At 35.4% G+C, this 15,036-nt stretch overlaps 1 protein-coding gene across 1 annotated transcript; it reads right to left on the bottom strand.

The window, feature by feature from the left end:
• Positions 1-6,714, bottom strand: LOC136812321 (hatching enzyme 1.2-like). The gene is made up of 7 exons (XM_067068819.1): positions 6,556-6,714; positions 5,666-5,992; positions 3,772-3,939; positions 3,225-3,336; positions 2,529-2,713; positions 804-894; positions 1-391 (listed from the first exon to the last, which is right to left on the bottom strand). The coding sequence occupies exons 1-7, from the start codon at positions 6,584-6,586 to the stop codon at positions 268-270; spliced, it is 1,038 nt and encodes a 345-aa protein (XP_066924920.1). The 5' UTR covers positions 6,587-6,714; the 3' UTR covers positions 1-267.
• Between the last annotated feature and the right edge of the window lie 8,322 nt (positions 6,715-15,036).

Genomic DNA, 15,036 nt, shown 5'->3' with positions numbered 1-15,036 from the left:
GGCTTATCATCTCGCTTCCTAACTCAAGCTGGGCATTACAGGAGGGCTTTGCCCTCCTATATAGCCCATGTCCAATATATTCAACATTGGTGCTTAAAGGGTTAATAAAATATTCTTATTATATTGATTCTTAAATTTTTAAAGTAAAGCAAGAAAATTTTTGGAGGCTAAGAACTACAGTATTCTAAAAAACTCTTAAAATTTAACAAATTTGCCAAATGTGCTATTAACAGTGATGTCTTTAGATAAAAATTTCTTTGTTTCCTTTCAGACTTGGTTGACAAGATGAAGGCAATACATTCGATTGATTTGAAGGAGGTCTTTCTGGGAGAAACCATTTCGTTGTCCAAGCTCTTCATTGGGGTCAGCATTTGAAGTGATACCGGCTGATCTGTGAAAATCAAACAAAAATTTTGAAATTTCATTGGCTGTCATTGAAAACTGACTGCCCAGAGGTCTCTGTAAGACAATTCTTTTTAACCTACGCAATAAGCAGGCTTCATTTTATTCGGTCATCCCGCCCAGCTGGCACACAACGTTGTTTCAACGTTTATTTAACGTTCACAACGTCCATATAACGTCATAATCGCCAGCTGAGCGGTCTCCCCCGTCCCCCCGAAAATGAAAGGGCTCAAATTCTGTCTCCTAAAAAGTTGGTATATATCGACCATTGATGGTTCGATTAAAAATACAGGCAAATTTTATAAACCTTTTTGATTGATTAATATGATAAATAATCCTCAAGTTTGGCTAATCACACTCCCAGAAGGCTTCTAGTTGGTGGAATATGAGGAAGATTTTACCTTCCATAATGCATGACAGATTGTTTATCATAAGAGACACCATAAACATGTGCTTCACCATACGCATGCTCGTTGTATTGTCGATGTAGGTCTGTGTGTCAAAGTAAAAATATATAATTAGGGTGTCCCATAGAAAAAGTTTATAATTACAGGGTGTTCCAGAGAAAAAATTTATAATTACAGGGTGTTCCATAGAAAAAGGATATAATTACAGGGTGTCCCATAGAAAAAGAATATAATTACAGGGTGTTCCGTAGAAAAAGGATATAATTACAGGGTGTCCCATAGAAAAAGAATATAATTACAGGGTGTCCCGTAGAAAAAGAATATAATTACAGGGTGTCCCGTAGAAAAATAATATAATTACAGGGTGTCCCATAGAAAAAGAATATAATTACAGGGTGTCCCATAGAAAAAGGATATAATTACAGGGTGTCCCATAGAAAAAGAATATGATTACAGGGTGTCTCATAGAAAAAATATATAATTACAGGGTGTCCCATAGAAAAAGCATATAATTACAGGGTGTCCCATAGAAAAAGCATATAATTACAGGGTGTCCCATAGAAAAAGGATATAATTACAGGGTGTCCCATAGAAAAAGGATATAATTACAGGGTGTCCCATAGAAAAAGTTTATAATTACAGGGTGTCCCATAGAAAAAGAATATGATTACAGGGTGTCCCATAGAAAAAATATATAATTACAGGGTGTCCCATAGAAAAAGTTTATAATTACAGGGTGTCCCAGAGAAAAAATACATAATTACAGGGTGTCCCGTAGAAAAAGAATATAATTACAGGGTGTCCCATAGAAAAAGTATATAATTACAGGGTGTCCCATAGAAAAAGTATATAAGTACAGGGTGTCCCATAGAAAAAGTATATAATTACAGGGTGTCCCATAGAAAAAGTATATAAGTACAGGGTGTCCCATAGAAAAAGTATATAATTACAGGGTGTCCCGTAGAAAAAGAATATAATTACAGGGTGTTCCAGAGAAAAAATTTATAATTACAGGGTGTCCCATAGAAAAAGGATATAATTACAGGGTGTCCCATAGAAAAAGTATATAAGTACAGGGTGTCCCATAGAAAAAGTATATAATTACAGGGTGTCCCATTGATAAATAATATAATTACAGGGTGTCCCATAGAAAAAGGATATAATTACAGGGTCTCCCATAAAGAATATAATTACAGGGTGTCCCATAAAGGATATAATTACAGGGTGTCCCATTGAAAAAGAATATAATTACAGGGTGTCCCATAGAAAAAGAATATAAATACAGGGTTTCCCATAGAAAAAGTTTATAATTACAGGGTGTACTATAGAAAAAGGATATAATTACAGGGTGTCCCATAGAAAAAGGATATAATTACAGGGTGTCCCATAGAAAAAGGATAAAATTACAGTGTGTTCCATAGAAAAAGTATATAAGTACAGGGTGTCCCATAGAAAAAGTATATAATTACAGGGTGTCCCATAGAAAAAGAATATAATTACAGGGTGTCCCATAGAAAAAGAATATAATTACAGGGTGTCCCATAGAAAAAGAGGAAGTGTGTACCGTAGGACGGCTAAAAACTTTTTCATGCCTGGTAAAACTTTCCTAATGAAGACACTTGCAGCATCTTTTTTGTATGTTGTCGTGGTGCTTGAGTAAGATGAGATTTGAGTCAAAGAGCGAGAGGGCCTTTGAGTCTACTGTAGTAAGTAACTTACAACTTGGGATTTTATCGAAATGAACTGTGATATAATTATCACGATCACGTCTTGCTTGAGTGTGAAGAAATCCTAATACATGCATTGCTTCGTGGATAGCCACACCTTTGAGTGATGTACAATATGAGTTCGTTTGCAAGGACAAAACTTGACGCCCACCATACATACCAAGATACGTGTAACAACTAAATATATGGAAATAATGGCTCAGAACGTCATTACAACGTACATTTGACGTCCCTAAATATGAATTATAAGACCATGTTCGCACGTGACGGCTCCGAAACGAAATGAAGCCATTCTATTGGTTAGAAGTGACGTAACACTTGAATGTGACCAAAGAACGGCTTCATTTCGTTTCGGAGCGAAACGGAACCATGGTTTAAAACTACGCTGTATGCCAGCTGAGTTGTGTTTTACAATCGATTCTCTTTCATTCAAATTTATCTATAAGTTGAACTAAAACATTATGGTCTCCTGAGCTGGAAACTCGTATAAAATACTCTCTCTAATTCAAATTCGAACGAAATTCTTAGAGAAGTTTATCACCGGAATTCTTCGAAAGAAATTAAGAGTTATCTAAGGATTCAAGGTGCATTTTATGTTAAATACACAGCAGAAGCTAAAACCATCCCTCTAAGAGCATCGAGCCAGCCTTTTCTTACTCAGAGTGTTTAAGAAATCATCTATACTCACCCACTATCACTTATAACATCGATGTAATTGACATCAGTGGTCTTTCGTGGTACGAATCGTATACACGTGAATCGGTTATAATCTTGAATAGCTTGCGCAAACATATTTCGCACTATAAGTAATCAAGAGTAAGACAATTTCGACATTTACACTCCAGCTTCACAATATGCATCGTCACTACTCCGTAGGCTCAAATACTGCCATCGGTAAAGGCTGTAAAAAGATTAAAAGTTAAAGGTTGCATAAACCCATTACCTATTACACACTATGGATTGACAATAATTTAAACTTAGCGTTTTACAGACCGAGACAAGGTCTTGAAAATTTCACCTGCCATCAGAATCAGAAGAGGTTCCATATTGGTAGGGTATTTCAACAGTGCCATCAATAAGTTGAAGCTTAACATTTTACAGACCAGACAGGTCTTGAAAATTAACTTACCATTAGAATAAGAAGTTCCCCATATTTGTAAGGCATGTCAACAGTGCCATCAATAAGCTGAAGCTTAACATTTTACAGACCAGACAGGTCTTGAAAATTAACTTACCATCAGAATAAGAAGTTCCATATTGATAAGGTATTTCAACAGTTCCATCAGCCTTTGTTGGCCACCGTTTATCGACCGCTACACGTCTGCTTCGATGGTGTGGATGAAATTCGATGTATCGAGTGTCCAGAATCAAATCTCCGTTCACGATTTCGTAATGATTTTTACCTATAATGAATTTGTGGTTATGTAGTTGGATTCACTCAAGTCTGTTTTATAAAGAAGCCCCAAGGTGTTTGCGTGATACTTTTTGCGTGATGCGTGATTTGGGCTATTTTCGTTGTTTTTTTGCGTGGTGCGTGAACCAATTTTGGTAACTTTCGTGAAAAGGACTTGGCATAAGGACTTGCATGAGGGTTGCCGTGGAGCATTTACAATCGGCGACGAAGTACTTGGCACAAAAGGGAAATCCACCGGGAAGTTTTGAAACCACAATCGATTTGTGAGTGCTCTAAAGTAGGTTCGAAGGGTAGAGTTTTAACTCTGAGTTTTAACGCTAGACTTAAGATCTGGGGATCCAAAAGTTCAAAAATGGTTCAGTAGGGCTTGAAATATAGCCTAGAAACCAATAAATCCCTCCCAGATCTAAATAATCGATGAAATCAAGTTGAAGGCCCGAAATTGACATTCTCGCTCGAACTTCAATTTTCGAAAAATGGTAAATTAGCTGTAAATTAGCTAAATTTGCCAATATGTTATGGCACTGATTGTAGAAATGGCTAAATTTCTCCATTATAATTTAAAAAATTTTCCAAGCAAACTCAGACAGATTCTTGTTAAATGATTTTGATTTATGTAATTATTTTTCTTCTTTAGAGACGCTATCCGCTTCATTGATCACTGTTACACTCTTTACAAAAAGCGAAGACCATTTCAACACTAGTTGTTTTTCTTGATAGACGCCACATAAAATCATGATGAAATGGATCTAACCACTGACCTTTTATATATCCCTGGACCAAGCTATATCCGCCATCTTTGATTGGAGTTGTTTTGGAATTGGTACCCGAGAAGAAGCCATTGCAATGTTAAAAATTAACGTCTAACGGCGCTACATCATCAACAGTATTTGAGAGAAAGTACACCTAGCGCTCTCGATGTATTTACACCGCTATTGTGCCGCCATTAGGGTACATACCACTTTCCAAAAAACCTCACAGGTTTTGCTTGGCCGGGATTGAGAAACTTGGTCCAGGGTATATAAAGGTCAGGGAATCTGACCCTGACCTTCTATTTTTAGATCTACAAACATTTTTCGGCTTTTAAACAATTAACAGAACCAGTAAATTTAGAATACCACAAGGGAATCGTTATAGAAAAACAACTTCTTTATGAACTTCTAATCGTAGACAATACAAAAGGTCAATCTATTTTGTGGTAAGCGGTATTTACTGTAATTATTTTGTGTTTGGCGTTTAGATGTTTTTCTGTAGGCGAACTGTTGTAATTAAGGATACAATACGTGATTTATGTGTTTGAAAAAAATATTTCACGTTGGAGAGGGTGGCGTAGGTGCTTTTTGGGTTGTTTTTCCAACCGTGTATATTTTTTATAAGAACATTTAAAATTTTTGAAATCTTCGGCTGTCCTTAACTTTTTGAGTTTTAAGCCTAAAAATGTTCTTATTTTCGCCATTTTGTGACCGTTTTGGCCATTTTTTTAAGACATCGGGTGTTTTAGTGTCTGCAAAGCTTCAAATGTTCTTACTTTCGAAAAATAAATCTTTTTATGGGTTATGGACACTATAGCTATAGCAATACTCAATGTATCTATTTTCTTCATTATTTCTGATTGAGCTCTAACAGCCTTCTGGCTTTATTCAAAAAGGGCGGTAAGAATTGTCAATAAAAAAGGGCGTCTTTTAAAAAGGTTAAAAAAGTTCACGGTAGCCTACCTTTCACTCTATCCCGGTTTCTTATATTGGCTGGAAAAAAATTATCACACATAATGTAATCCATGATGGCGGTAGGGTTAGAACAATGTTTTCTTAACATGTCTATGGTAACCTTCTCCTTTTCATCTTTTGGGTTGTTTCCGCTTTCCTCGTTATCCGGATTCTTCGTCTTTTCCGGTGATTTTTCGTTTCTTTCAATCGGTGGTTTCTTCTTTTCTTCCTGAATTTCATTGCCGAATGGCGGCTCAACTATTTTCTCCCCATGATAAATATTTTCACCTTTGATTGCCTTGCTTGAAGACGACCTCACACTGATAGCGATAAGAACTAGAAAAGATAAAGCAAAAAAATTAAAAGCTGAGCTAAGTCAAATTTTACATGTGTCTACTTGACTTGAAACCATGACCAAATAAATGAGCAAATTTTTTCTTCGAACACCAGTGGCTTTTTAAGATTCTCAATAAAAACTGTAAATTTTCTCTCGTGATTATTACTTGCTGTTTCGTTTAAGCCTAAAAACCAAAATAGAATCTCCGATTTGGAATTTGAAGCCAATTTTATCCAACATTAGCTGTACAACCCGCGTGCATTCAAACACCGGGTTGAAGTTACAATTTTTCGTCAAATTTCGAAAAATTTACTCAATATTCGAATAACAGCGCACAGAGAATGAATAGCAATAATAGTAATACAAAAGAGTCTTTTTTAACCCGAACCTCTCTGACTCGAATGTCTAACTGGAACAAGTTTTCCTTCAGTTAACAATGCCTTTAAAGCCTTATTCCATAAATTAAATTCCCGTAATACTCGAAGAAATTTATGCGTTCCCCGTGTGGGTTCGAGTTATAAAGACTTAATCGTAGCTACTTTACAGTATCAAACTTACGTACCGAAAAAGCAGAACAATTTATAGTGCTTCATCCTTTCCTGCTTGACGAAAATCACAATTAATCGAGAGCAGTATTTTCTGAATTCCCAATTTCAACTAAAGTTCTATGACTTAGACGTTAACTATAATCTCTTTCAATTTCGATAAAATGATTTCCTTTGCCGTGAATACGATTAACAGCTCTTTAAATACCTCCGAAAATTAATTACTAAATACCTTTCCAATGAACTGCTATTCAAGCAAAGCAATTAGTCTTTTAATTACAACATTTTGTATTATTTTGGCAAATCTATACTTGATTTCGCTTACTCAAGCATCATGGTGAGATTTTTAAACAAACGACGTCAATAGTCAATTAATGCAAATGTTAAGCTTCCTCTTTTGTGAACTAAAAGTTTCCCCAATATTTTTACTTCATATTGACACCCCTGTCTGCTCTGTCTCGTTAGCCTGGTAAGATAGTTGTTTTTAGTATGTCTATGGAGGTCTGCGGTTTAGACTAAACAAAACAAAAAGTCTTTTTCAACGTCAACGTAAAAGAAGTTCCTTTTAGGCTCATTATACCGATCCTCGTCCTCTAAAAGGCCCCTTTTTTTACCTCGATTCGTGACACGCTGAAGCTCTTAAGAACGCTGAAAAATTATTTTCACCTACATACACGTACACGCCCATTTTCGCAAATTCTTTTCGCTAGAGGATAAACAGAAGCCGAATCATCTCTGGAAGGGGATTGCACAACCCCATCGGATATTAAGTAATATTGTTTGGGGGATGGTACGTAGGAAAGCGAAGGGTACGGGTATGTGCCGCCCTTAAAGGTGCTTCATTTGGATTGGACTTTCAAAGTACCTCTAAGAAGGGTCGTAAAAGTTGATGATTATAATTTTAATCGTCCTGACGGTCAAAAACAGAAAAATTCAGCCACAAAAGTTCCCGACACTTTTGTCCAGACTAGATTTTCGTTGATAGGTATATTTGAAAGCCGATTTCTTCATATTACGTAATTAATGTTTTGCGTCAAACACAGAACAGGATGGAATTTTTGTTTCTGGCATGTTATATCAATAAAAATTTCCACTCAATTAAAATTAAATTAAGACCGAAATTTTTGCTGAGTTTCAGATTTTGAAAATGTGAAATTTCCAAGAATTTTAAAGCGGATAAAACTTCTTGATAGACAATTTTAGCAAATTCCATAAATTGTTCCATGATTTCTTTTTTCCCTAACTACTAACATTAACAACGCTTAGAACATCATATTTGCCTGCTTTGTTCAGTACCATACTACTTCGAATAATTAACGCTCTTCCCTTTAAGGGAAAATTTTCAATAAAAGCCCCCTTTCACGTATTCACGGCAGAAAAAATGCTCATTCACGTGCCACGCAAGCCCCTGGGGGAGCCCCGTCGTTAAAAAGAAATCTTTACATCTTTTAAACTCATGTACTCAAATTTATTTCGCAATTCTTATTTCAGTTTTTTTTAATTTTAGTCTTTATTATATTCTACACTCCTACTGTATCGGTCCTTACCCTGCCCAGTAGGAGGAGGGCACGTAGGATATCGGTACATCGCTATTCGCCTTTTTTTTAGCTCGGTACATGATCGGTATTCGGTTATCAGTTATCGCTATTTCAAGAATATCTCGGTATATCCCTGTACGCCCCAAAACCAGTATAGCCCCCAGTTAAAAAAGGGAAAATTTTTCAATAACCCCCGTTAGCTTTTTAGATAGATCACAAAATCAACCCCGGTGAAATTTAGTTTTATTTTACTCGGAGGCCAAACTGCCATTGCGTCACAAGTGAGACAGATCGGACAGAGGTCTTTAATAAAACCTTTCCCAATACCCTCAACATTAACTCTTTATTAAATTTACCAGCCTTGTACTTTTCTCAGCTTTAGCTATAAGATGTCATTCTTATATTACACATCAATCAAATCATGGAATTATCATAGGCCTATCATACAGAGAATCATTCCCGCGCCTTTTTTCAAAAAAAAAAACGCGCGTGATTCAACAAAAAAGTAAGATGAAGCACAAGAGATCATCTTTCACAGCGACATGGCAACGATAAACAATATTGACTTTTCAATAGCCCGGGGTACACTTAAAGCTTTTTTTATAGACTGGATGGCGCGATTAAGTGGCCCGGTAGTATATGGTAAATATGCTTTTGCTTAAGCGGACTGTAAAACAGTCCGCCAGATTTTAGTTGTTTTTGGAAGGTAAAAACAGTATGAAGCAAAGTTTTTATTTGAGAATAAGGACTTGCAAATCTGTTATTGATGTTTGTTTCTCATTTTGATTACATCTTTCAACTCCAAGTAGTTTTATTGTTATTTGAATTTTTAACATTTTGTCTCAAAATGGCGACCTCTCCAAACGCTCCTAGTCTACTTCACTGGACTCAGCTTCATAAAAAATTATCAAAAAGCAAAGTTCAGCCAAAAGTAGACTCTAGTCTAACTTTTCAATTGTGAATCTGTGCGGGATACGGATTGTCTTTAGATCCTCTAATCAAACCTGCAAGATGAATTCAAAACAAACATGGTAGCACATGAATGCAGGAATTTGATTTCTTGGACTCTTTTCTTTTGCTTTGCTTTTGATTTTGTTGTCTTTAACCTTTTATGCTGTTTCATAGATCAAGTTCAAGATCCCAAGACAATTAATTAAACGAAAGCATCCAGCGAGGACCATAGCCTTCCTGGAAAATTTGATCTGTTGGCCAAAAAAGTTTCAAAAATCTTATTCCTAGAAATGAAGATCTGTTTCTTCTGTCCTGCCTCACAACCTATAAAGTTTTTAATCTCAAAGTATCTTTCCTAGAAAATTAGATCTGTTTCCACAATTTTCAGAATCAAAATTTTGATCTGTTCTCCCAAGCTTAAAGGAATAGGATATCTGTTTCCCTGTTTCAACCAACAGTTAGACAGGCTAGCTCTAAAGCTCTAAAACAGCATCTAATAACATGAAAACCAGAATATGATTCTTTAATCAATGGGAATCAAAACACGACCCACGGCATGGCCCGAACATGTTCGGGCCTCTTGATTAATACTTTTTAAAAATGGCCCTCATGTTCGGGCCAGATTTTTCGAAAACTTGCTACGATCGTGCGTGTAATTTCAGGACCCAATATTTATATTTTAAATTCCTTATTTTAGCAAACAAATTTAAAAATCTTCATCTTTATTCAAATATATATTGTTCAAATATAAAAGTTAATCATCTATTTTCCAATTAAGTTAGGAAAATTATTAAAAAGAATGATTTGAATCTTTCTTAATATAATATGGTCTTCTTTTTATTCTTTATCCCCTTCCCTTTTCTCGTGGTCTTCTCCTATTCGAAGCAGAATTTTTCTGGATCGTTTTTTGTACTGTTATACAACTTTGTGAATCAAACTGGTATTTGGAACTTTGAATGGATGATGATAAACCAGGAAAGGTAAATAAAATCCGTATCAATTGTAAATAATGGCCCGAACATGGTCCGAACAAAATGTTCGGGCCGATTCAATAATACTTTTTTGTGCCGATCATGGTCCGAACAGGCCCGAACATGTCCGGGCCATGCCGTGGGTCGTATCAAAACTATAAAGTGCACTTACAAACATCAATTTGTCAGATCTAACCAGTCAGGACCTCTTTGGTCTTTTTTAACATTAGTTCGGATAGAATAAAAACATACCTGATCAACACAACCAAACCTTCTGTCTTGCGTTTACTCTTTCCTTTCCAACAACTTTCGTTTTTGCTTATGTTATGTAGGTTTTAAAATCCACAAGTAATGAACCTCTTATAGCTTTATCTGAATAAATCTGGTTGAAAACCTTTTGTCAGGTTTCATTCCGTACGTTTTTTATCCACGTTGTGAACCGGGTTCCCCGATTTCCCGATAATTAAAAATTGGAACTTTCCCGTGGGCGCGATTGGGCGTACCGCCATCGCGAAATATTTTTCGTGAAAATTTACCGTATTCTAACGCTAATATAATCTAGATAGGAAACAAATATTAAATTTGATCTTTTTTTTCTAGTATTTCTAAATTTCAAGATAAAAAGAACTATCTACGAATTATTATTATTAACGGGCGTTGAATCGACATTGACATATTTAATGATGTCATAATCAATGCCGTGCATATTTTGTCAGCGCCGTGCATATTTTGTCAACATCCTTTTCATTGGATAAATACCACTAAAATATACAAGATAAGTAAACATAAATTTATCGCCCGCGAGCACGGCTTAGCTAAGTGCACCTCTCTTATTCATTATCTAAGAATTGAAGCGGGCAAAGATTACGGCGCGGCTGATAGCGGACAAAGGTTTTTTTGAAGATATTTTCAGTTATAATCTAAGGTAGAACAAACTAAACATAGAAAGGGAGTATTTTTTAGTGCTCAATACGATGATCGGTATTTTTTTTGAATTCTGTGTTTAGATTTTTCTACCCAGCCCCGTTGCTATGTACGCGCGCCCTGTTGCTAAGACCTTTGCTTGAAATCGAAAGCGAAACCAAGATTATTTAGCGCACACTGCCGTTTGCGTAATATCGATAAAGTGAAATGAGGTCCTGACTGGATCTAACAAAATTAATAACCACACTGTCATCATTGACAATAAAACAAACAATTTTCTGTCAAGAGATCTGTCAATCATTTTCCCAAGCAAAGAGTACGCGAAGCGATTCTAGCTTTACGATAGTGCCGTGGTGGATCATCAATGGATAGTATTCAATTATCATTATCCCTTTATTTTCATTCCTAGAACTTTTGCAAAAAAAAGGAAAAATAAAAAGGTTGTATTTTTTACTGCTCTATTCACATACTGAATTTGAAAGATCTTCTATGTGGCGTTTTTTTTGCAAACTTCAAAAAACTGATTTTTGATTTTGGCTTAAGTGCTTCAGTGCAACAAAGGGAACAAAGTCCAAATATGCTTTTCCCGTAATTTTTGTATGAAGAGTTAGGTCTACACTGCCCTTCAGCATGTTTTTTCAGAATTTTTCTTCAAGTCTCCATTTTTTCTAAAGTTTGTTTTTGTTTTGTTTTGAAAGTCTTCATTTGATAAAAACGCGGGAATTTTTAATGTCTACCCGGAGATTCAATATACCGGTTTTCTTTGTTATTTCAATCCAGAGCTAGAAACTTCATATTGGAGCTGTCAAGTTGAAGACCGCGGGCATGCCCCTTGAATGTTTTGATCGCAATGTAAAGTCTTCTTTTTTTTCTCCGCATCTGGAATGTTTTGATCACAATGTAGAGTCTTCTTTTTCTTACTCTCAATTTTGTTGGTCGCAGACTGGACGTCTAATTTCGAAACTGATTGCATCAACTTTTTTATCAATATTTCAGACGAAGGAAACTGTATTGAGCTGATTTTTATAGAAATGCTTTCTAACATCCTCATCGTTTTGGTTAAGTATTTTTTTGGAGTAGCAGTTGAAGCGTCTTTTTACAAAGGTTTTTTGTCCACAGGTAGCCATTTTTTATTTTTTCGAAAAATCCAGTTTTTCGTGTGCTTCCATGCAAAGTTGATCTTTCAGATTCAACTCGCTCTTTTCTAGAATTTTTTTTACACAGTATATACGGGAAATAGGTCAAGGCAGATAACTACCAAAAGAAATTCTCCAGAGGTTTGTTATTGTAGAGTTTGGAAACTATTCTAGTCGCGAGTTAGGGAGTTGCTAGTTTCGAGTTGGGGAGTTAAAAAATTACAGGCTCCCAAAAAAGAATAACATATATCAAAAGTACGATTTTGAAAGTAAATGTAATATGAGAGTAATATTTAACACATATAATATGTATAATACATATACCACCTGTAATATGCTTATTTGCCTTAAGTTAAACACGTGCGCTGAGAGCATGGAAAGCTATTTTCTACTGTCAATTCATATCCATTTATATTTCCTGCATCACATTGAGTATAAATATAATTCTTGATTAAAGTAACTTTAGAACCATTGTATTTTATAATGTGATCAAAATTTTTATTAAAAAGTGTCAATTCCAATGATAAAATGACAAAAGAGAGTGTCATATTATTTTTCTAGCTCTATAAGCTATCTCTACGAATTTTTTGAGGCTAAGATGACTTATATCCTTTTATACAATAAGCATTACTTGCAGTATGATCAATATTTTTTGGGGAATTTGTTTGACAATCATTGTATTTAAAGATTTTGTCAATATTTTTACAAGAACGTGTCATGTCGTCAGCATTATGACAATGACATAACAGTACTAAAGTATTTTGGCCTTGCTAGCCAGCACCTTACCATTTTCATGATCTTAAAGTCAATAAAATGTTTGGTACTGGATAATTTGAAATTTGTACTTTTGGGCAACATTAGTTTAAATTAGAAAATTTTCGGTCGCCGGAAAGTTTTACGAACTCCCCAACTCCCCAACTCCCCAACTCACCATCTAGAACATTACCTAGACTCGTTATTGTATGAGTTTTCTGGGTTCAAAGAAGTTCGGTCGCCAACTAGACCGGTCGCCAACTGGGCAGGGGACTCTATATTTTCAAGGACAATGTCTTTTCTAGAAAATCTGATCTGTTTCCCCATTTTTCAAAAAAAAGATCTCTCCTGGAAAAGGGAAACAAATATTTCGGGGAAATGGGCTTGTTGGCTGCTTCTGATTAAAACGTGAAATGAAACAAAATGAACAATTACTACCGTCAACTGCTCTAACTTGGGACGATTGGTCGAAACATGGGACTGTTAATGATCTGGCCTGTATTTTCACTTACTGTTAACCTCTTTGACAACAAATTTGTTTTGATAACTCCACCAAGTTTATCAATCATACTTTCTGTCATAACATGTCACGATAACTTTTACTGATAGCGCGCCCTTTTTAACCTTTTTTTTTCATTCAAAATGACCGGATGCCGATTGGAGAATTAGAGAACGCCCGCCGCCTAATTGCTTATTGCCCGATGGGATTAACAAATAACGAGTGTGTAACTTGCCGCGCAAGTGACGTCAAACGCTCCATTGTTTTGCCACTAATTTGGTCTTCTTCTTCGACATTCGCGTGTGTTCCACTACGGTTTTTTTCATATTTCAATTTAAAAGCCTACTCGGTGCGGAAGAGAAATAGTGTATTTTTTAATATGCCATTCATTAACTCAAATCACAGACTTAGATCTAGGTTGGGTGTCTTCTCCCCCTCCCGTAGTTTATTTTTTCTTGGGAAGTTGTTCTTTTAATTTAATTTTCAAGGTTGACTTGGCTCAATTTTTTTCATCTATGGCTCAAAATTTAAGTAAAATCTTAATTATCACCCAAAAAAAGTGCCCTTTTTTGCCCATATCTTTTAAATAAATAGTCCCAGCCTTATGCCACCTTCAGTAAAGCTTCCTATACCTTTTGTCCTTTAGAAAAACCAAAAACATTAGCCTTAATCGTTTGCTTTCAGTTCCTGTAGCCAGTAGTGTGACCCCCTCCCTGTATTTCTATTTTATTTTGCGCGGGTTTTTCAATAGAGATGTCACGTGACTCAAATCCCGTGTAATATTGAACTAGAGAAAGAGAAAGTGAAATCGTGGGATCTGATTGGATGAAAAAATTTCCATGTGAACTGGCAAGCACGTCTTTTTGCTTTGGACGAAAGATCGTAAATTCTGTTTGATTTTTTAAAGGTTTCATCTTATCTTCTCTCGTTTACTTTAATTAGTAGAGGCTTTTCAATGTTTTGGGATGGTAAGTCTGTAAAAGTTATTTATTTTTCGGTGGGAAAAAGTGTTTAAAAAACATTTTTTGTACTCAAGGTTTGTTTTTTCTTCGCAATTTTTGTCTTCAATCTTTAATAGATGAGGGAGTATTTCACTGGTGGTTATGATTTTTTCACAGAACATATTTAAACTATTTAGGAGCTTGGACTTTTTTACAGAATTTCAAAAAATCTGTTAGTTCTGGGGATATATTGAAAAATTTAGACATCAGTAGTTCGCGTTCCCAAACCAAACGGAAGTGCTGGGGTAATTACGGGACAGTTAGAATAAAGGGGTAAATATGGGACCCCTAAAAATGGTGTTATTAGGTATAAATTTGGATTCAGATGGAGAGGATTTTGTCATTCTAGCTGCTAGAAAATGTCTAATTAGATTATTCTAACATATACTTTTGCTGTTTCGACGAAAGTTACACAATTATCACCATAAAAATCAATTTTTGTAGTTTTAGAAGGAACTTTTTAAACTTTAGTGTCAGGAAGAGCTGCAATCACTATATTTTGACTAAAATCTGAGATCAAGATAATATGGTTTGAAATCATAATAGTCTCATCAAGTAAGGCACCTTATCTCTAAAAAGTGTCCCATATATTTACCCTGTAGTCAAATCTTAATCTTGGGGTAATTATGGGACACTAAAGTTTGAGTTTGAAGTGTTTATTTTTTATAAGAAAACACAAAACTTGATTTTCTAGTTTTATGGAATCATAACCTACACTCTAAGTC

The sequence above is a fragment of the Clytia hemisphaerica genome, unplaced genomic scaffold (genome assembly GCF_902728285.1).
Source record: "Clytia hemisphaerica strain Z4C2 unplaced genomic scaffold, Clytia hemisphaerica genome assembly, whole genome shotgun sequence".
Taxonomy (NCBI): domain Eukaryota; kingdom Metazoa; phylum Cnidaria; class Hydrozoa; order Leptothecata; family Clytiidae; genus Clytia; species Clytia hemisphaerica.
This window is presented reverse-complemented; position numbering and strand designations above follow the sequence as displayed.